Source organism: Oryctolagus cuniculus, chromosome 5 (genome assembly GCF_964237555.1).
Source record: "Oryctolagus cuniculus chromosome 5, mOryCun1.1, whole genome shotgun sequence".
Taxonomy (NCBI): Eukaryota; Metazoa; Chordata; class Mammalia; order Lagomorpha; family Leporidae; genus Oryctolagus; species Oryctolagus cuniculus.
The window spans coordinates 89,395,410-89,418,139 of record NC_091436.1 but is presented as its reverse complement, the minus strand read 5'-3'; the positions used below and the strand labels follow the sequence as shown (position 1 = coordinate 89,418,139).

At 39.3% G+C, this 22,730-nt stretch overlaps 1 protein-coding gene across 7 annotated transcripts in view; it reads right to left on the bottom strand.

Annotated features, from left to right (window-relative positions):
• UBE3D (ubiquitin protein ligase E3D) overlaps positions 1 to 22,730 on the bottom strand; it is a 181,299-nt gene that overhangs the window by 114,160 nt on the left and 44,409 nt on the right. For all 7 annotated transcript variants that reach the window (XR_007923233.2, XR_011388635.1, XR_007923235.2 and 4 more), the window contains exons 6-8: positions 19,867 to 19,936; positions 17,742 to 17,850; positions 13,371 to 13,531 (exon numbers count right to left, since the gene is read on the bottom strand). Coding sequence is in view for 4 of the 7 variants with exons in the window: in XM_070073839.1 (XP_069929940.1) it covers positions 13,371 to 13,531; positions 17,742 to 17,850; positions 19,867 to 19,936 (340 nt within the window). In the remaining 3 variants the exon portion in view is untranslated. The remainder of the gene's footprint in view (positions 1 to 13,370; positions 13,532 to 17,741; positions 17,851 to 19,866; positions 19,937 to 22,730) is intronic.

The following is a 22,730-nucleotide window of genomic DNA, read 5'->3' as shown; positions in this document are numbered from 1 at the left end:
TCTGCTTCTGATTTTGCTCCCTGCTAATGCATTTGGGAAAGCAGCAGCAGATGACCCAAGTGCTTGGGCCCCTGCACCCATGTGGGAGATCGCACGGAGTCCCAGACTCCTAGCTTCATCCTGGCCCAATCTGATCATGTCGGTGATTTGGGGAGTGAGCCAGCAGATGGAAGATTTCTCTTGTTCTCTATAACTCTGCTTTTCAAATAAAGAAAATTTTTTTTAAAAAAGTGATTTCCAAAGAAGCATTTATATTTTCCCATAAGTACCTTACTACGTTCCATTCAGTGGATTCTGTTCTCAAGAAGCTTAGGTGCTGGACTTCTAAACAATATCACATTTGATCACACAGGAACAAACTATACATCAGAAGTTTCTGCTACTTAAGTTGCATATTAAGATACATAAATATTTCCTAAATATAGTAATTTAAGCAGGATTTTTAGAGAAGAATCAAAATGCTTACACATTCTAAAGGGGAATTTTTCTTGAGGAAGAATACATTTATAGTGGTATTTTCAGATCTTAAAAAACTTTATGGTGAGAAACTACATGATATAATTTAAAAAGCACTGAATCTGGAATCAGGACAACCCAACTCTAATTCTGGCTCTGTCACTAACAACTGACTGAATTAACTTATTTCTCTTTCTGGTCTACAGTTTCCTCATTTGTAAAATATAAGACTTGGACATCCATATCTGAAATTTAAGTTTGTCCTACTCTGCAAAGTCACTGTACCTAACTGGAAAGCACTAACAATGTCACCTTGTAGCTCCTATGTGGGAAGTAGAATAAACACTTACTCAAGATGGTTTAATAAAGTGTTCCATAGGGGATAGTGATACATCAGTCTATTTGTTCACTTATCCATTCGTTTATTCTAGCATCATATTCACCCACTATTCAAATAAGTTAATACAAAGTGCTTTCCCAGGCTACACAATTATTAAATAACAGGTCTTAGATATTCTTCTGCATATAATGTCAGCATGAATTGACATCTGCTGTTGTTAATAAGTAGTTGTTTTTCTTTATCAAACAAAAGGACCAATTTCTTGAAACCTCCTCAAGACTGCCCAATGTTATCTCCAAAGTATTTCAGGCAATGAAAGTCTTTCCCACCGAGTATTAAAATTAAGCAGAGTTCAGCAATGATCTCTTTGTGATATGACGTGGAAAGCATAGGAAATAAAAGCAAAAGTACACAAATGAGACAACAACTAATTTAAACATTTTTGTATACCAAAAGACACAATCAACATAATTAAAAAGAAATCTACAAAAGGGAAGAAAATGTCAACAAATCATATACTTAAAAAGAAATTAATATGCAAAACATAGCACTTTTACAATCCAACAAAAAATTTAAAACTTGAAAAATGGGCAAATGACTGGAACAAACATTTCTTAAAATACATTATACAAATCACCAACAAACATGAAAAAATGTTCAACATCCCTAATCATCAAGAAATGCAAATCAAAATAATGAGATAATGAAATATCATCTCACACCCACTCGGGTGGTGACTATTAAAAAAAAAAAAAGAGAAAGAAAGAGAATATAGCAAGTGCTAGCAATGCTGTGGAGAAACTGGAATGCTTGGGGTCTGTGGCTTAGTGGGAAAAGCCGTTGCCTGCAGTGCCGGCATCCCTATGGGTGCTGGCTCGACACCTGGCTGCTCTACTTCTGATCCAGCTCTCTGCTATAACCTGGGAAAGCTGTAGAAGATGGTCCAAGTACTTGGGCCCTTGCACCCGTGTGGGAGACCCATGTGGATGCTCCTGGCTCCAGATTGGCATAACTCCACCCGATGCAGCCATTTGGGGCGTGAACCAGCGGATGGAAGCTCTCTCTCAATCTCTCTCTCTACCTCTGCATATCTGTTAATTCTGACTTTAAGATAAATAAATTAAAAAAAAAGAAATTGAAATGCTTATGTACTGTTGGTAAGTTTGTAAAATGCTGAAACTGCCATGGAAATTAGCATGGTGGGATCATCAAAAATTTAAAATAGAATGACTATATTATCCAGCAATCCCACTTCTGGGTATGTCCAAAATTATTGAAAAGGTCTCGGAAGAGACATTTGCACTTCATTGCAGAATTATTCACAGTAGCCAAGAGGTGGAAAAAAAACCAAACATCCATCAACAGATGAATGAATAAACAACATATGGTTTATATGTGCAACATAATGGTATCCTGCCTTTAAAAAGAGAAAATCTGTCACATACTACAGCACTGAGGAACCTTGGACATCATGCAAAATGAAATAAACCAGCCAGAAAAAAAAAAATACACACACTATTATTACATTTAACATGAGATTTTTAAAAAGTCATCAAGGTTGGGTGGGCATTCGGTGTAAGTAGCTAAGATGCTACTTGGGACACCTGCATCCCATATCAGAATGCCTGGGTTTGAGTACTGATTGTGCTCCTAATTCCATTCCTGTTAATGTGCACCATGGAAGGCATTAGGTGATGGTTCAAGTAGTCAGGTCCCTTCCACCAATACAGGAGATCCAGACTGAATTTCCAGCTCCTGGCTACAGCCTGGTCTAGCTCAGGCTGAGAAGGCTTCTGGGGGATGAACTACCAGGAGGGATATCTCTCTGTCTCTACCTGCCTTTCAATTAAATTAAATTGATGCAAGGGAACTTTAAGAAGTTCATGGGAAATGGAAATAAAACAACACAACATATCAAATCTTATGGGATACAGCAAAAGCAGTGTTAAGAGGAAAGTTTATAGCAATAGGTGCCTACATCAAGAAATTGGAAAGGCACCAAATAAATGAGCTATCAGTGCATCTCAAGGATCTAAAAAACTGCAGCAAACCAGACCCAAAACTAGTAGCAGAAGAGAAATAATTAAAATTAGAGAAGAAATCAACAGAATTGAATCCAAAAGAAAAAAAAAAAACATTACAAAAGATCACCCAAATGAAGAGCTGGTTTTTTGAAAAAATAAACAAAATTGATACCCCATTGGCCCAACTAACTAAAAACTTCATTCTCAATGGAAGTTCCATCAAGTGCAAGACACTTTTGGTTTTGCTATTGTTGTTTTATATTTTTTTAAAGATTTTAACTATTTATTTTGAAAGTCAGAGTTACAGAGAGAGGGAGAGACAAAGAGAAAAAGAGAAAGAGATAAAGAGATTTTCCCACCTACTGGGTTAGTCCCCAGATAGCCACAATGGCCAGAGGCATCATCGAGGCTTCCCACATGGGTGGCAGAGGTATAAACACGTGGGTCATCTTCCACTGCTTTTCCCAAGCCATGATCAGGGAGTTGGATTGGAAGTGGAGCAGCTGGGACACAAACTGGGATCTCAGTGAATATCGGCATTGTAGGCAGAGGTTTCACCTGATATACCATAAAGCTACCCCTGAAGACACTTTCATTAAGTGATAATACCAGCCATTTAGTCCATCTCTAAAGATTTGGGGGTCCTGGAAATTAAACATGTAAGCTCAGTGTTTTTTACATTAATAGCTGACCAAAAAGTAAGTGTCCTTCAAAATGTTTTTATGATCAGGAAGGAAAAAGAATTCAAAAGGAGCCGTATCAGACTGTAAGGTGGATGCCTAATGATTTTCCACTGAAATTCAGGCAAAATCGTCCCTATCTCATGACAAAAAGGAGCAGAAACATTGCAGTGGTGAAGGACTCTCTGGTGAAGCTTTCTCAAACTTTCTTAAAACACACTCACACAAAGCAGACATTATCACTCTTTGGCCTTTGAGGGAATCAATACACAAAATGCCTTGAGTATCTCAAAAATCTGGTGCCACAACCTTTATCTTTACGTAGTTTGCTATGACATGAAAAGGACCACCCACTCCACTTCTTTAAGATTCATTTATTTGAAAGGCACAGTGACAGAGAGAGAGAGAGAGAGAGAGAGAGAGAGAGAGAGCTCTTCCAGCCACTGCTTCACTCTCACAAATACCCACTACAGTCAGAGCCAGGCTAGGCCAGGCCAAAGCCAGGAGCCAGAAACTCCACCTGCATCTCCCACATGGGTGGCGGGAACTCAAGTACTTAACCCACCATCTGCTGCCTCTGAGCAGCATCAGCAGGGAACTGCATCTGGAGTGAAGAACCAGAATTCAAACTGGCACTCTAATATGAAATGTGGGAGTTGCAAACGGTGGCTTAACTCTATTCACCACATGCTCCCCCCCCACACACTGTACTTCTTGGAACTCACTGCTTTGATTGTACTTTGTCTTCAGCATTATACTGGCAAAGCTGTGCCTCGTTTCCTGTTATAATTCTTTGAAGAAATGCTTCAAGATCTTGTTCCAAGTTGTTTAAAATTCCTATGAAAAGCTGTGCTTGTGGTGTCACAGCACAGCAGGTTAAGTCATCAACTGACACCTACATCCTGTATCAGAATGCCAGCAGGAGTCCCAGATACTCCATTGCTGATCCAGCTTCCTGCTAATGTGCCTGGGAAGGAACAAGTGATGGCTCAAGTACTGGAGTTCCTTGTGCCACCCATATGGGACGCACAGATGGAGTTTTTGAGTCCTGGGTTCAGTCTGGCCCAGTCACAGCTGTTGAAACCATTTGAGAAGAGAGCCAGCAGAAGGGAAGGAGAGCATGCATGTGTTTGCACACACACACACACGCACACACACACTCTCTCTCTCTGTCCCTCTCAAATAAACAAAACTTTAAAAACAAAAAAAAAAAATGAGTTATCTACTTGTAAACTGCTGATTTCTTTCGGGCATTATCCCCATAAACTTTTCATAAAGTACCAATAATTTCACTATTCTCCATCCACACCAAACTGGATGTTTGTTCTTGCTTCAGTTTTAGCAAAAATTCACGCTGCTCTGACAGGGGATCTTTCAAATGCTGTCTTAACCTTCTTAGTACGTCAGACTAGAACCTGTTGAGACGAGTTACAGCTAGTTGACATAAATCTACTTGTTTGCAAATTTTTTTAAAAATCCATGCATATTGTTCCAGGATATGCATTTTCTGTGAACTCTTTGAAAACCCCAGGTATGCTGGAGCTAACCCCCACCTTAAAGAAAGTAATTAAGAGTAACCATGATCAAAGCATGCAGTCCTAATTCCACTAATTCCACAGGACTGCCATCCTTGTCAGAAGAGAAACAGGCATGAAATATCTCTCTCTCTCTCTCCATGAGAAGAGGAAAGGCCATGTGAGCACACAGAGAGAAGGCAGCCACTTACAAGCTAAGAAGAGAGGCCTCCACCATGAACCAACCTGACAGCACCTTGACCTTGGACTTTTAGCCTCCACATTGTGAGTAAATAACTGTTGTTTAAAGCATCCTGACTGTGGCATTTGGTTACAGCAGCCCTGGCAGACATCAATACAAATTCACAAGAACAAAAAGAATGGTGATTACCAGGAGCAGAGGGAAGAGGGAAAAAGAGTTCTGTTTAATGGGTATATTTGCAAGATGAAAAACTTCCAGAGATCTGCTTCCCAACAATAAGAATATAATTAATACAATTTAACACTTAAAAATGATTAAGATGGAAAATTTTGTGTTTTTTTTTGTTTTGTTTTGTTTTTTACAATAAGAAAAACTAAAGAGAGTTTTGGGGTTATGGTACAGCAGGTAAAGCTGCCACATGTGATGTCAGCAAACCATACGGGAACTCGTTCATGTCCAGGTTGCTCCACTTCCCATCAAGCTCCTGCTTGATGGCTTGGAAAAGGCAGTGGAAGATGGCCGAAGTGTTTGGGCCCTTGCCAATCACATGGGAGACCTGATGAAACGCCTGGCTCCTGGCTTGAGCCTGGCTAAGTGCTGGCCATGGTGGCCATCTGGGCAGCAAACCAGTAGATGGAAGATCTGCCTCTCTTTCTCTTCCCCCCTCTCTATAACTCTCTTTCAAATAAATAAATCTTGAAAAAAAAAAAAAAAAAAAAACCATGAAGGTGAGTTTCAACTGTATTGCTGCAATACAGGAGAACAGAAGGTAAGGATATAGCACTTCACAAATAAAAAACAGCTAATACTACTTTATGCGAGGTATATGGGTATATTTATATGGTTTTACTTCAGTGACTAAGAGCCATATTGATGACTTTCTTAAGCTGAAACAATAATTCTACTTTAGAATAAATATTTAACAATATATAGCCATCAGAAAGAAACCAAGTTAGTTTATAAATTTTATTTCCTAAGTTCTACTAGAAGTAGGGTGAATATTTCATGGTTACTTCTCCCTCACTATATTTTACAGGAAAATGCTGCTATTAATAGAATACATTTCTGCCTGGTTTAAATTCTCCAGATTTCTATAGAATATTTTATCCTTATAAAAAGGTGAGAAGAAACACAACCAATACTAGGACTCGTGTAACTTAAACCGTGAAGAGAAAAAACAATTTAACTTTTTTTTAAAATTTATGACAGCTTTATTTGTAGGAGAAAAACAGTAAGAACGTATATGTTTGAACAACAAGAAAACAGCTAAAGAATAAATAGCTTCTTATCTATAATATATTTGTCTTCTGCTTTTTAATTTAATATTATGAGCACTTTCATGTTATTACCAATGTTCATTGATATTTCTCATGGCAGAATAACTTTCTATTGCATAACAATTCAGCTTTTAAAAAGATGTAATAATTATTTACACTTAATGATTATATATCCCTTAGCTCTTTTCTCTTATAAATACAAGAAAGGCTTGATATCTATGAAATTTTCCATCACTGTTTGAAAACATATTCTTCATGTTCTTCTTACAGAAAAAGAGAGAAGTATAACAACAAACATTTATCTCTGACTTTGCCATTTATTCTGCTTATTCTAACAATGTTAAAACTTGGAATGGTTCAGACTGTGGCTTGTGACATAGTAAAAGTTTTCTCATTTGCTGGCCTAAAAATAGTGTGAAGAAGTTTGTTAGCTCTAACACACAAAGGGAAAAGGCAGAGAGAGCTTGATTTCAGGAGTCAGAATATGGCAGTTTCTGAACACTGACATTAATGGCGTTTGGGGTCAAAAAAGTCTTTGTTGTGGTGGAACTCCTATCTGTTGTAGGATGTGTAATAGCATCTCTATTTACTAGATGCCAGTAGTCCCCCAGGTGTGACAACCAAAAGTGTCTCCAGACATTGACAAATGTCCCTTGTGGAGCAAAACTAACCCCAGTCTAGAGAACATAAGGTCACAGGTGAATTGGCAAATTGGCAGAATTAAAGTGCAGAAGTTAACTTAGAGTTCAAGGGTAAATGCTAAACACTGCCATGCAAACGGAAGAATGTGAAATAGAATATGAAGTATTCTGCCAAACAAGATATAGAGGAGTAAAAAGCCATTGGTGTTCACCAGGAAACAAAACACTGATCAGAGCAAGTAGGGAGCAGATAAAAATCAATATCCTTCACAATGCTGAGACAGAAGTGTGTCGATTGCTAGAAAGAGAGAACGTTCTAAAAATACTGCATGCTACTTTTCTGTGTGTGCTCAAGGAAATAAAACCCTAGTTACATTTGCTATTTTCTTCTTTTAGACTACCATCTGGCAATCTACACTTTCACTAGAAAAAAAATTCTAGCCAATAGGATGAAAATAGTTAATGCACCACTCCATGTGCCAAGAAATATGCCAGAAATTCTACAGTTTCCTCCATCTATCCAAAACAAAGACACTAATGTCCTTAAAAAAAAAAAAAAAAAGTAAATAACACTGAACATGTTTACTTAACTTGTGAAATTTCTTTCCTACCTTTAGGACACAGAATCAAACAACAGCAGAAGGAAAATCACAATTAAAACAGTGATATACGAAAGCAAACTGAAGAAATTAAATTTATTTATTAGACATCAACTTGTTCCCAAAAATCTGGAGTTAAAAAAAATCTACTAATCAAATACAGAACATAACTGATTGTAGTCAAAGTATTTCCAGTATTACAGGGATTTGTTAAGAATAAGCAAAACAATGGGAGAGTCCATCAAATGTTTGTAATAGTCTTCACAAAGGCAGTGTGAAGACTCATCACCATAACTGAATCTACAATCACTCTTCTTAAAACTCAAAAGTTGTCAAAAGACAAACTAGTGCATCCAGACTAGGATACCTTTTGATTTTCATTCATTAATCCATAAAGGCTATCCTAACAAAACCTACAATCATCAATAGATGAACACTTAATTATTAAATGCAAAAGCAAGCAGGATATCATGCACCATTGCAAAAACATAAATTTTACAAGTACGCATCAAGGTGAATAAGACAAAGTCCTAGCTCAGTGTGCAGGAATTCTAATGAAGTCATCAAACATTTGGGAGAAGCAACATCAAGAAAGAAAAGTAAAAAACTCAACCTCTCTTTTTAAGAAAATTACAATTAATATCCAAGGAATAAAATGAATTTTAAAAAAAAGAAGACTTAAAGTATAATTATTATCTCACAGAGATTTAGAGAATATTGCATCTTAAGACAAGAACAGATTATGACAAACGAGGACATCTTGAGTGAACACCCACATTTACACACATCTGTAAAAAATCCTAGAAAACTAAATAGAAAATGCTAAATATTTCCAGAGAGACAGAACAGATATAAGACATTTTCAGATATTCAAAGAATGACTAGAGTTGAAGCTTAAAAGAACTACTACTTTCTCAAATTAAAAAATTACACAAAGAATGTTGAGTTAAAAATTTAAAAAGATAAGATTTAAATACTATAATATTTATAAAGCTTTCAAACATCAAATAATACTACATATTTCTGTGGAGATATGAATACAATCAAAGTATAAAAACATTCATAGTCATGGTGCATTAGAGTAAGAGGTAAATAAATGTCGCAGAACTTTGGCTGGATGCTTCCTTAAGGATAAACACAATTACCATCATCAGACTCACAGATGATCTTGAAGGGAGTAGATGAGAGGGAGGAAACAAGAAGACAGATAGTTGAGTGTGTTCTCATCTCAGTGAACAATACGGATTACTAATTAACCTAACTATTGGTAGTAAAATCTTAAAAGAATATACTTAAATAGCAAATTTACAAACTTAAAAAGACTAAATATAAGGATTGGCACTGTGGCACAGCAAGTTAAGCCGCTGTCTGCAGTGCCGGCATCCCATATAGCAACCAGTTTGTATCCTGGGTGCTCCACCTCCAATCGAGCTACCTGCTGGTGTGCCTGGGAAGACAGTGGAAGATGGCCCAAGTCCTGGGGCCCCTGCACCCATGTGGGAGACCCAAAAGAAGCTTCTGGCTTCAACCTGGCCAAGCCCCAGCCATTTCAGCCATTTGGAGATGGAAGATTGATCTTTGTCTTACCCCCTCTCTCCCTCTCTCTCTCTCTGTTGTTCTGCCTTTCAAATAAATAAATACATAAAACTTTCTTAAAACAAGGAGAGTAAATATGGCAATATTAACATCACAAAAATTAGAAAGGAACAGCATCAAATGGAAGCTGAGAAAATGTACCAATAATCAAGTTATCATAACACAAAAACTTTATGCATCTAACAACATAGTCTAAAACAATATTATGCAAAATGGACATCAAAGTCATGAGAAAATGACTTCTATATGCATAATGTGAAGTTTCACATCTTTCTCAAATAAAAATGTTGTTTTAATAAACTTGAACATAAAAATCTATATAATAGTACACACAGGCACGTACACACATGTTAACACATAATATAATCAATATATGGCTTAAAAGTTGAGCGCTTACTAGGCCACCAAAAAAATCAACAGCATAGGATGCTGGTGTTGTGGCTTAGTGGGTTAAGCCACTGTGTGCAATGCCATTATACAGTATAGATACCAGTTTGAGTCCCAGCTATTCCGCTTCCTACCAGCTCTCTGCTAATGTGCCTGGGAAGGCAGAAGATGGTCCAAGTGTTTGGGCCCCTGCATCCATGTGGGAGACCCGGATGAAGCTCCTGGCTCCTTGCTTCGGTCTGGCTCAACCCTGGCCACTACAGCCACATGGGGAGTGAACAAGCAGATGGAAGATCTCTCTTTCTCTCACTGTGTATGTGTGTGTATCTCTATCTCTCTCTCTGTAATTCTGCCTTTCAAATTAATAAAATACCTTTCTTAAAAGTGTACAAAGAAGAGCCAGTACTGTGACTTAGTGGGTAAAGCTACAGCCTGTGGTGCCAGCATCCCACATGGGTGCTGGTTCGAGACCTGGCTGCTCTATTCTGATCCAGCTCTCTGCTATGGCCTGGAAAAGCAGTGGAAGATGGCCCAAGTCCTTGGGCCCCTGCACCCAAGTGGGAGACCCGGAGGAAGCTCCTGAATCCTGGCTTCACATTAGTGCAGCTCCGGCTGTTGCGGCCAATTGGGAAGTGAACCAGCAGAAGGAAGCCCCCCTCCCCCCCACTCTCTCTCTCTCACTCACTCACTCACACTCTCACTCTCACTGTCTCTGTGTCTTGGTCTCTGTTAACTCTGCCTTTCAAATAAATAAATAAATCTTTGAAAAACAATGTATAGTTTCAACTGATGCTTTTTTAAAAAATGAAAAAATCAACAGCATAAAATACATACGCATATATTCTGATCATGCCTAAATAGAACATAATCAATTAAATCTGCTTCATTTAGACTTGAATCAAGTATGCAAAAAAATCTTTTTTTTAAAGATTTATTTATTTACTTATTTGAAAGGCAGAGAAAGAGAGAAATCTTCCACCTGCTGGTTCACTCCTGAAATGGCCACAGTGGCTGGAGCTGAGCCGATCCAAAGCCAGGAGCCAGGAGCCAGGAGCTTCTTCTGAGTCTCCCATGTTGGGGTAAGGCAGGATGTACGTGGGCCATCTTCTGCTGCTTTCCCAGGTGCATTATCAAGGAGATGGACTGGAAACAGAGCAGGCAAGACTAGAACTGGTGCACATACCCATTGTGCCACAGTACTAGCCCCATTCAAAAAACCTTAATGGCAGTTTGAATAAGAGTGCAAAGAAATGGACATTTATAGAAACTTCAGGTGACAGTATAAATTTGCAATACCATTTTATAAAAACAATTTGATAACATCTATCAAAAAATTTTCAAGTTTATTTATTTTTATTTATCTGAAAAGCAGAGTGACACAGAGATAGAGAGAGACAGAGACAGAGAGAGATCACTCTTCCATCAGCTAGTCAGCTAGTTCACTCCAACTGCCAGGGCTGGGCCAGACCTAAGCCAGGAACCCAGAACTCCATCTAGGTCTTCCATGTGGGAGCCAGAGACTCGAACACATGAGCCACAACTGCTAACTCCAAGCATCACAGCAGGAAGCCAGATCTGAAGTGGAGTAAAGAGGACTCAAAAGAGTAACTCCCATATGGGATGTGGACATCTTAATCTGCTACACTAAAATGTTCATTCCATCAAAACTTTAAATGTCCATTCTGTTTGACTCAACAATCATATCTCTAGAAATCCCTCTTATTAAAAAAAAAAAAAAAAAAAAATCTGTGGCGTAGCGAGTTAAGCCGCTGCCTGCAGTGCCAGCATCCCATATGGGCACTGGTTCGAGTCCTGGCTGCTCCACTTCCAATCCAGCTCTCTGCTATGGCTGAGAAAGCAGTAGAAAATGACCCAAGTCCTGCACCCGCATGGAACACTCAGAAGAAGCTCCTAGCTCCTGGCTTCAGATTGGCCCAGCCCCTGCTGTTGCACCCATGTGGGGAGTGAACCAGAGATTGGAAGACCTCTCTCTGTCCACCTCTGCCTCACTGTAACTCTGCCTTTCAAATAAGCAAATAAATAAATAAATCTTTAAGAAATAAAAACACCTCATGTAATCAGAAAACAAATATACAATAGTAGAGAGTATAATACTAATTATAACCAAAAAAGTAATAATCCAAATATTCATCAAGAGAAAAAGTTAAATAATGTACAGTACACCTATTTTAGAAAATATCGAGCATTAAAATGTAAAGACTCTCCAAAACAAAGCATTATTTTAAGGGTAAAAAATACACATGTATCATTCAAATTATGCTAAGCACAGTGCATAGCAAAGGAAAGGGGAAGAATAAATAACAAACATTTTTTACTTCTGGAGAGGGACCTGATGTAGAACTTTCACTTTTCCTCTATAGAAATCTCTTAGTGTTTGAATCTTTTATGATTTGAAAAGCAGTAATTTTTTTAATGTCTTTACTTCCCAGAAAAAGATCAGGATCTTTCTGTTCTTAGTACAAATTTGATCAAACTCAGCTGAGAGTACAAGTGGACACCTCCAAACTCTTAATTAGAAGTCTGGCTGTGCCTTCTCTGGGAACGCTCTCCACCAGTCATGGATGCCACTTCCTTCCTTCATGTTTCTACTTCACCCCACCAGAGGAACTTCCTTTACCTCCTCAGTACAAAACGACGGCCTCCCACACCCATCCTACCACTCCCCAGACACCCTGCTTTGCTTTATTTTCCTCAAGAGTAATTTGCCACCTGCGTTGTAGTGTCCTTACCTTTAAAATGGGGGTGATTACAATTCATATCTCATGGGGTTGCTGTTAGGCTTAATTGAGCTACAGGTTCTTAGATGAGCGTCCGACACACGGTAAGAACCATGTTAAGTCTTTGTTGTTTTTTTTTTGGGGGTGGGGGTCTTTCTTGTTTATAGACTGCCTCCCTCTATGAAAATAACAACCCTAGTAGGCAGGGACCTTGTTGTACTCACTATTGCCCCCTGAATGTCTGGAAAGTACCAATCAGTGCATATTCATAGCTGAGGCCTGATTTAGTTCTACTGCCATATATAAGGACATCTGAGATTACAAGAAAAAGACCAATTATTTTCAGCAAAAGCAAACTTTCTGTGTATCAGTAAGAATCAGCTATAATAATGTGATCTACTTTAAAAGCATAGTTAGCAGTATGACTCTTAGAAGCTTCAAGGAGGGAAGTGATACAGTACTATTCAATTCACTAATTTCTTAACACCAAGGTGGCAACAGAAGCTAAAACATAATTTGGAGGCCAGCACCACAGCTCACTAGGCTAATCCTCCGCCTGCGGCACCAGTACTCCGGGTTCTAGACCTGGTTGGGGCGCTGGTTCTGTCCCGGTTGCTTCTCTTCCAGTCCAGCTCTCTGCTGTGACCCAGGAAGGCAGTGGAGGATGGCCCAAGTGCTTGGGCCCTGCACCGCATGGGAGACCAGGAGGAAGCACCTGGCTCCTGGCTTTGGATTGGCGCAGTGCGCCAGCCGTAGCAGCCATTTAGGGGGTGAACCAACGGAAAAAGGAAGACCTTTCTCTCTCTCTCTCTCTCTCTAACTCTGCCTGTCCAAAAAACAAAAAACAACAACAACAAAAAAAACAAAACACACACACACACACAATTTGGAATGAGAAAACAAAAGCACAACTTACTTTTCATTCTTAATTTTGACACATGGCTGGTAAAGAACCTTGACAGCATTCCAGGCAGAAGGAGAATCTGTTGATATGTCTTCCAACAAGGAAAATTTTTTGATAGCTTCAGGACTTCTCAAAGATTCAATCACCAAACTGTCAGAGTTTAAAAGCCACAGCTAAAGATAAGGAGAGAAAAGTACAAGGATATTGCAAACCTGTGTATACTTTATATCACTCCTCAAAAAATACAGAATCATGTATATAGTCATATAAATCAAAAGTATGAATCATATATAATCATAAATCAAAAATATGGAATCATGTACTTAATTTTTAATTAGAGTAGCCTTTATTTGGTAGGGGATCTACATCATGGTTAAAAAAAGACAACTGATTACAAGAAAATATTTAACACATAAACATCAAAGTTATTATCTATAAAGACAGCTCCTACAAATCTATCAGAGGCAAAAAGTGCAATGGAAATATAAACAAAGAATCTCAACAGAAGTAACAGGAGAAATAAGTGATAAATACACACAACAATGTTAATGAGACCAATGAGGAAATGTAAAATTTTGTGCCATCATTTTTCACTTATCAGATGAGAAAACACAAAAAGACTGATAACATTGACTCCTGAAGAAGGATTTAGAATGGGCATTCCCATATACTGCTTGTGGAAGAGTGGGGGTGCGATTCACTGGGCTGATATTCTTAGGAGAAAAACAAGGGCAATGGGATGAGGCAGGGTAAAGAGCCAGTCAGGGAGGACAGTCAGGGACTCAGCTGGAGTCTGGCTACAGCCTGACCCCTTGAGGAACTCTAGAGCATGAAATGAATCCACAGTTTGTCCCACTCTAATATGAGGCCCCAGAGTTTTGTGGCTTAGGTTCAAATCACTGGCAGTGGGCTGAGCAGGATAGAGGTGGGAAACAGTGGAAGACAGAGAACTTCCTAGGAGAAGAAACATCTGTCATCCAGGGCCAGGTTGCTGGAGAAGGAGACCTGTGAGCCATTAGCAGCTAACACTGTCAGCAGCTGGGAACAGGTACATCGACCTAATCAAGGAGATATGGGTGGGGCACCAAAAATGTCCACTATAAGAGAGAGACTAGTACAGCTTTTTTGGAAGAGGACTGTCATTTGAATTTAAAATATGCAAAAGCCAATACTATGATAGATTAGAAGGATCTATTTCCAGGGCCGGCACCATGGCACAGTAGGTTAATTCTCTGCCTGCTGCACCGGCATCTCACATGGGCACTGGTTCTAGTCCCAGCTGCTCCTCTTCTAATCCAGCTCTCAGCTACGGCCTGGGAAAGCAGAAAACAGCCCAAGTTATTGGGCCCCTGCACCCTCATGGGAGACCCAAAAGAAGCTCCTGGCTCCTGGCTTCAGATCAGCCCGGCTCCAGCTGTAGTGGCTGTTTGCAGAGTGAACCAGCGGATGGAAGACCATTCTGTCTCTCCCTCTTATTGTCTGTAACTCTATCAAATGAAAAAAAAAATATTTAAAAAAAATTATTTATTTTACTTGAAAGGCATAGTTACACAGAGAGAGAAGGAGAGGCAGAAAGAGAGAGAGGTCTTCCATCCACTGGTTCACTCCCCAACTAGCAGAAATGGCTGGAGTTGCACCGATCTAAAGCCAGGAGCCAGGAGCTTCTTCCAGGTCTCCCATGCAGGTGCAGGGGCCCAAGGACTTGGGCCATCTTCTACTGCTTTCCCAGGCCATAGTAAAGATCTGAATAGGAAGTAGAGCAGCCAGGACTCAAACGGGTGCCCATATAGGATGCCGGCACTGCAGGCGGTGGCTTTACCTGTTATGCCACAGCACCGGCCCTAAAAAAATAAAATTTTCTTTTTTTAAAAAAAAGATCCATTTCTAAAGGAGTATTGAAATACATATGCAAAGATGATTTTCACTGCAGCATTGTCTTTAACAGCCGTGCAATGGAATTCTAGTCAATAAAGAGCCAGAACTCTATTTACAACAACAAAAAACAACTCTCATGATATATATACATATATTTTAAATATTTATTTATTTGAAAGGCAGAGTTACAGACAGGGAGAGGCAGAGGCAGAGAGAGACCTTCCACCCACTGGTTCACTCTCCAGATGGCTGCAACGGCCAGTGCTGGGCCAGGCTGAAACCAGGAGTCAAGAGCTTCATCTAAGTCTCTCATGTGGGTGCAGGGGCCAAAGTAGTTGGGCCATTCTCCATTGCTTTCCCAGGTACATTAGCAGGGGGCTGGATTAGAAGTGGAGCAGCAGGGACTCAAATTGACATCCATACAGCAGCAGCAGCTTAACCCGTTACACCAGTGCCAGACCCAATTCTCATGATATATTAAGAAAAACAAGTATGTTGCAGAAAATGCTAATCATGTGATTATTTCTTTTACAAATAGATAAATACATGTGAGTGTGCTTATATGTAATTCAATACTGATAGAAAAAATGTTGTAGGACACATATCAGACTGTTAATGATCACTTCCATATAGTGCAACAGAACAGGGCAGGAGAGGGAACAACATAGGAGAACTATCATTTAAGTCCTTTATGTTGTATGAGTGTGTTTCAAGAATGTCACACTTCCATGAAAAGGAAAAAAATTTTAAATTAAATACATATTGGAAAACTTTAAAAGTCCTACTCCTAGTGATGACAATTTGTTGCAATGGTTAAGACACTGCCTGGGAGGCTGCATTCCATATTGCAGTGCCTAGGTTTAAGTCCAGCTCTGCTTCCAATTCCAGCATCCTGCTACTGCACACCAGGGAGGCAGCAGGTGATGGCTCAAGTAACTGGATCCCTGGCACCCACGTGAAAGCCCAGAATGAGTTCCCAGATCCTGGCTTTGCCATGGCCCACCCCAGGCTTTTGAGGATATTTAAGGTAGTGAACCAGCACATAGAAGTTCCTCTCTCACTCTCTCTATGCCTTTCAAATCAAATATAATTTCAAATAAATATATATTTAATTCTACTCTGGATTTTCAATTTCAAAACTGCACAAGGAAACACACTGATTTCAGACTATGACTATGAGGTAGACTTAGTATCAACTTAAGTTAGAAAATTAGCTTTTCATAGAAATTATCAGGAATTAAGAGAAGAATGGGGTCCCCATAACTGATGACCAGTTACAAATTTACATCTGATAACAGTCTCAGGTCCTTCCCTCCTTTCTGCTATCCTGTTTCCCTATTAGCTTGTGAATTCCTTGAAGGTATTTTTTAAATTAATTTATTTTTTGAAAGGTAGAGTGACAGAGAGGGAAGGACAGGAGAAGGAGGGAGGGAGAGGAAGAGATAGAGGGAGAGGGAGAGTGAGAGCAAGAGGGAGATGGGAAGAGAGAGGGAGAAAGATGGAGAGGGAGGGGGAGAGGGGGAGAGAGGGAGAGGGGGAGAGGGGGAGAGGGGGGGAGAGAGAGAGAGAGAGAGAGAGAGAGAGATCAGCTGGTTCACTTTTCAAATATCTGCAACAGCCAAAGCTGGGCCAGGCTGAAGCCAGGAGTCAGGAACTCCATCCAAGTCTCCCACATGGGTGAGATGGGCCCAAGTACTTGAGCTATCCTCCACTCCCTTCCTGTGGGCATTAGCAGCAAGCTGGATTGGAAGCAGAGTATTTGGGATGTCAGGGTTGCAAGTGGCAGCTTAACCCACTGTACCACCATGCCAGGCCACCTTGAAGGCAGTTTTTGTCTCACTTTGAACATTAGCATAAGTTGAACACAATTTATTTGAAAGGTAATAATAATAAAAAGTAGTGCTCAATGTATGTTAACTGATCAGATAAAACAGCTGTGGAGGCAGAGGCTTGAGCCATGATGCTTAGACTTCCAGATAAGTGCCCCATATTCATTTCTTTAGAACATCATTTTTAATAGAGGCAGTGTAATATTAGACCCGTGTGGTTTGTGTAGGGGATGATTCTGCTAACCACAGAGCCTCTTATCCAAACCTTGCCACTATTTCTCGAAGTGTCAAAGGCAATTAAAAACAACAGAAGCGATAACACATGTTTTAAACATAAGAATATCAAACAGGAAAAAAAAAAATACAAGTGGGACAGAAGTGTTATACTGACCAAGAAAAGCCATTAAAAACTTGAGAGTGAAAAACTTTACTTTGTGGAATAAGCTTCTAAAGAGCAAAAATCAGGCTTCCTTCCTTATGAATCCCCAGTACCCAGAATCACTGATCATTTGTGATCACATTAAGGGAATCTGATTTATGGATTGAACCAATATTTAAAAAATCAACTGCTGATCATTTATTTTCTAGACCTGAGAATTAAGAAAAGACATGGACACAAACTGAAGAGTTCTGAGATCCTGGATTACCAGGGTGCCGGTAATGGAAGGAAAGTTCTTACCAAGATGTACACTTTGCCATCCTGACCTTGAACGGTGAATCTAAACGTGCTCCTAGCAGAGGAGAGCTCCACCAGACACTGGGCGACAATGCTCTGTACAAACTGAGACCTGTTCGAACAGAAATCAGATTCACAAGGTGCCTCTCAAAATAACAACTCTAAAGGGTAAGGTAAGCCAGAAATACCCACAAGGTAAGAGGCAGCAACATCAGCCTGGCAGTTCTCTTTCTGCCGTATATTTGCTTGCAATCTGCCATAATGTGGATTTATTATAATATATTGTAATGCATTTGTACTTGCTTTATTCTTCTTAAAACCCATTCTCCAATCCTGAACACATTTTCCACCTGAAACCTAACTATCTTCCCTTACTTACCGAAACATCATGTTAGAATAGTACTCCAGATGTGCAATAGTGCATTTGATGGTAACTAAATCAGAGAAGGTGAGAAATATTCTCTCAAATATTAAACAGTGCTACCAACAATGTTTTCCATATAGATCTCCTTCAAGTGTCAGCTGAGTTTACTTAACCAAAGCACTGACAGAATGATAATATTTAAAGTTATATCCAGATTGCCATAATTTGGGGATATCAAAAAACAAACTAAAATGAAGATATACTATAGTTAATTTTCATTTGCAAACTAAAACAATTTAAAGAAAGGAAACACTAATAGATTTAGTGGCTGAGGACAATTTGAAAAAAAAAAAAATAGGTACCATCTGAAACTGACTACTGTTGGAAATAGGTCAAATCAAAACCAGAGGGGGCCAGCCGGCACAGTGGGTCACTTGGTTAATCCTCCACCCGCGGCGCCGGCATCCCATATGGGCGTCGGTTCTGATTCCAGTTGCTCCTCTTCCAGTCCAGCTCTGGGAGGGCAGTGAGGAATGGCCCAAGTGCTTGGGCCCCTGCACCCACATGGGAGACCAGGGAGGGGCACCTGGCTCCTGGCTTCAGATCGGCGCAGCACTAGCCTTTGCAGCCACTTGGGGAGTGAACCAACGGAGGGAGGACCTTTCTCTCTGTCTCTCTGCTCACTGTCTATAACTCTACCTGCCAAAAAAAAAACAAAAAACAAAAAACAAAAACAACAACAAAAAAAAACACGAAAAACCAGAGAGGGCCAGTGCTGTGGCATAGTGAGTAAAGCTGTCACCTGCAGTGCCGGCATTCCCATATGGGCGCCAATTCGAGTCCCAGCTGCTCCACTTCTCAGCTAGCTCTCTGCTATGGCCTGGGAAAGCAATTGAGGATGGCCTAAGTCCTAGGCCCCTGTACCTTGATGGGAGACCAAAAGAAGCTCCTGGCTCCTCGCTCCTGGCTCCTGGCTTCGGATCGGCCCAGCTCTGGCCATTGCGGCCATTTGGGGAATGAACCAGCAGATGGAAGACCACTCTCTCTCTCTCTGCCTCTCCTTCTCTCTCTGTGTAACTCTGACTTTCAAATAAGTAAATAAATCTTTTAAAAAAGTAAAATCAGAGATATTTTTTCAAAAACCTATAATTAGGTTATAAGATGCTGGATACTGGGGCCAGTGCTGTGGCTCAAGAGGATAAAGCCGTGGCCTGCAGCATCTGCATCCCATGCAGACTCTGGTTCCAACTGTTCCACTTCCATCCAGCTCCCTGTTAATGAGCCTGGGAAAGCAGCAGAGGATGGACCAATGCAACAACACAGACTTGGAGGAGGCTCCTGGCTCCAGGGTTTGGCTTGGTCCAGCCCCCAGTCATCTTGGCCACTTGCAGAGTGTACCAGTGGATGTAGGATCTTTCTCTGTCTCTCCTTCTATCTCTAACTCTGCCTCTCAAATAAATAAATAAATAAATATTAAAAAAAAAAAAAGACCCTGGATATCTAACATATAAAAACAAGCACAAAAAAGCTTTCAGAATTAGAAGACACAGGTATCCATTTGTCTATGCCATCCTATAATCAAACATAAATAAATTCTCAAGTTTTTTAATATATAATTTGGCTCAACTATCTAACTGCCTTTCTCAAAGATGTTTTCCCCCTTCACAAACAAAGTAATGAATAAATTGAGTTCCCAAATAATCAATCATATCCACTCTTTCCTACATACAAAACTACAAAATAAGCTTAATTTGCTATTTATACCTTGGCAGGATGGGAAAACTTCTCTCAGACGGCTGAATAATTATCTCAGTCTTATAAAACTTAGTGGTTTCTAGAAACAAAAAATAAAATTAAATTAAAAATCTCCCCAATACATTAATATTTTCATTGTAGACATAACACCGACTCCAAACAACATATTCAGCATACTGCTAAAATTAATACTCAGTTAACATTTTCCAAAACTACTTTATTTCAGAAGACAAAGCAACAGGTGACAAGGAGATAGTCCTGATGATGTAGACAATGTGAATCTGCTGCAACAAAACACTGTTCACAGCAGGGAAGTTATAAAAAAAGTCACATCTCACTCACCGTTCACTATGTAGAAATTACATATTGATTTTCCTCATTCTTATAGAATAGACACAAACCTAGGAATCACTAAGAATGGCATGCACAGATGCTCTAAACCTCAAATTAGCAATTTCCCCAAATCTCATTGAATTAATTAATGTACAAGTGACACCATTTCTGGTTACCTAATTGCTTAATTTATAGAAAAATTTAAATAGTACATTAGATATTTAGTGGACTTGAATATAAACACAACCATCTTGAATTTTTAAAAATATATAAAAAATATTCAACTTCACTAGTACTTACAAAGTGAATATAAATCAAAATAAGATTTTTTGCACCAAAGAAAATATCTTTAAATGATAAGTTGTAGCTATAGATATCCTTATGGGAAGTGGATTTGTTTATTCATATAGAACTGCTAGAATGAAATTGGTATTTCTGAAAAGCCATTTGGGAAAAGCATTAAAATTGTGTATACACAATGACACTACAATTAAATACCTAAGAATTTATCTCAAAGACATATTCATTGTTATAAGGATTCTCATAACAAGGGCTGGCACTGTGGCACAGCAGATTAAGACACCACCGGCAATGTAGAGATCCCATATGAGTGCCAGTTTGAGTTCAGGTTGTTCTACTTCCAATCCAGCTCCCTGCTAATACACCTGGGAAAGCAGCAAAAAATGGCCCAAATGCTTGGGATCTTGCCACCCACATGGGAGAACTGGATGACTCCTGCAGGGTTCCTGGCTTTAGCCTGGCCCAGCCCTGGCCTTTGCAGCCACCTGGGGAGCTCTCTCTCTCTCTCTGTCTCTCCTTCTCTCTCTGTAACTCTGCATTTCAAATAAATTTTAAAAAACTTTTTAAAAAGATGCTCATAATAATATTAACAGGCCGGTGCCACGGCTCACTAGGCTAATCCTCCGCCTGTGGCACCAGCACCCCGGGTTCTTGTCCTGGTTGGGGTGCCGGTTCTGTCCCGGTTGCTCCTCTTCCAGTCCAGCTCTCTGCTGTGGCCCGGGAGTGCAGTGAAGGATGGCCCAAGTGCTTGGGCCCTGCACCCTCATGGGAGACCAGGAGGAAGCACCTGGCTCCTGGCTTCGGATCAGCGCAGTGCGCTAGCTGCAACACACCGGCCGTAGTGGCCACTTGGAGGGTGAAACAACGGCAAAGGAAGACCTTTCTCTCTGTCTCTCTCTTTAACTCTGCCTGTCAAAAAAAAATAATGCTAACAAAAATATCCAAAACAAATGTCTATAAACAATTATATATTTAGGTAACAAAATCTCATATACATTTACAATTTTAAATAGGTCAAATTAAAACCAGAAATAATTTAAAGTAGTGCTATTTCAAAATGTGTTGTCAAACAATTTTCAACAAAGGTTATACCTCTAGATTTTTAAAAATTTTCAGTTGTTCAATATAAAACAGAAAAGAGGGCAAAAAAGTAAAATTGATAGTTTAATAAATCACCTACAGTTATGAGGATGGATTTACCTATTTCTCCTGGAAGTCCTGACAATTTTTACTATTTTGAAGTCATGCTATTAGATGCAATATTGAACAATTTAACATATGGAAGGAATCCCCTTTATCCAAGTTGTTGGTAATCTATAATTTTAGCCCCAAATGTATTATTGCTTTGTATAGTTATTATCCATTTAGTGTCATCCACATATTTATCACTTTATCAATCATTCTTGGAACTTAGACCTATGTAGAATTATTTTAACCTACCTGAGTACAAAGAGAATTTCTTTAATTATGAAACCACTAGTGGTAAGTTATCCTAATTTTTGTTTGCCAGAAAATATATTTATCTTTGCCTTCATTTTGAAGGATGTTTTCCCTTGATATAAAGTCCTAGGGTTAACATTTCTTGCTTTGTACACATTAACACCATCATCCCACTGTTTTTAAACTTCAATTACCACTGCTCCTTTCAAGGTGATCTGAAATTATTCCTTGGTTTCTTTCCAGATTTCCTTTTTGTTGTTGTTGTTGTCCTATGGTATTATTTTGATGTGCCTAGGTGGAGATTTTTTCAATTTATCTTACATGGGCCTCAACGAATTGGAATTAATTGGGCATCTTGAATCTAGACTGCTGGTCTTCATTAGTCAGCAATTATCTCTTTAAATTTTGCCCATACTCATTTTCCTCTGTTCTTTGTGGAAGCCTGTTTAACATAGATCAGATCTGTTCAGTGCATGTTCTAAGTCTCTGACTTTCTTCTATACTTCTTGGTCATCTTACCCTTCTGTACTGGATTACACATTCTTCTTCTCATCTAACTTCTATTCATTAATGTCTTTTCAAGTTGCACCAAATCTGTTGCTAAACTACCCACTGAGCTTATAATTTCAATTGGAATACTCTTCTAAAAATTTTACCATGGATCTTTTCCAAATATACTGTTATAGTTTGTCTCCTTTCAAATATTTTTAGTCCTTTTATATTGTCAAATATACTAACATGGTTGTTTGACAGAATATAATTCCAGTAAGAAGACTGTTTCAGTTGTTTGCTATTTTTGT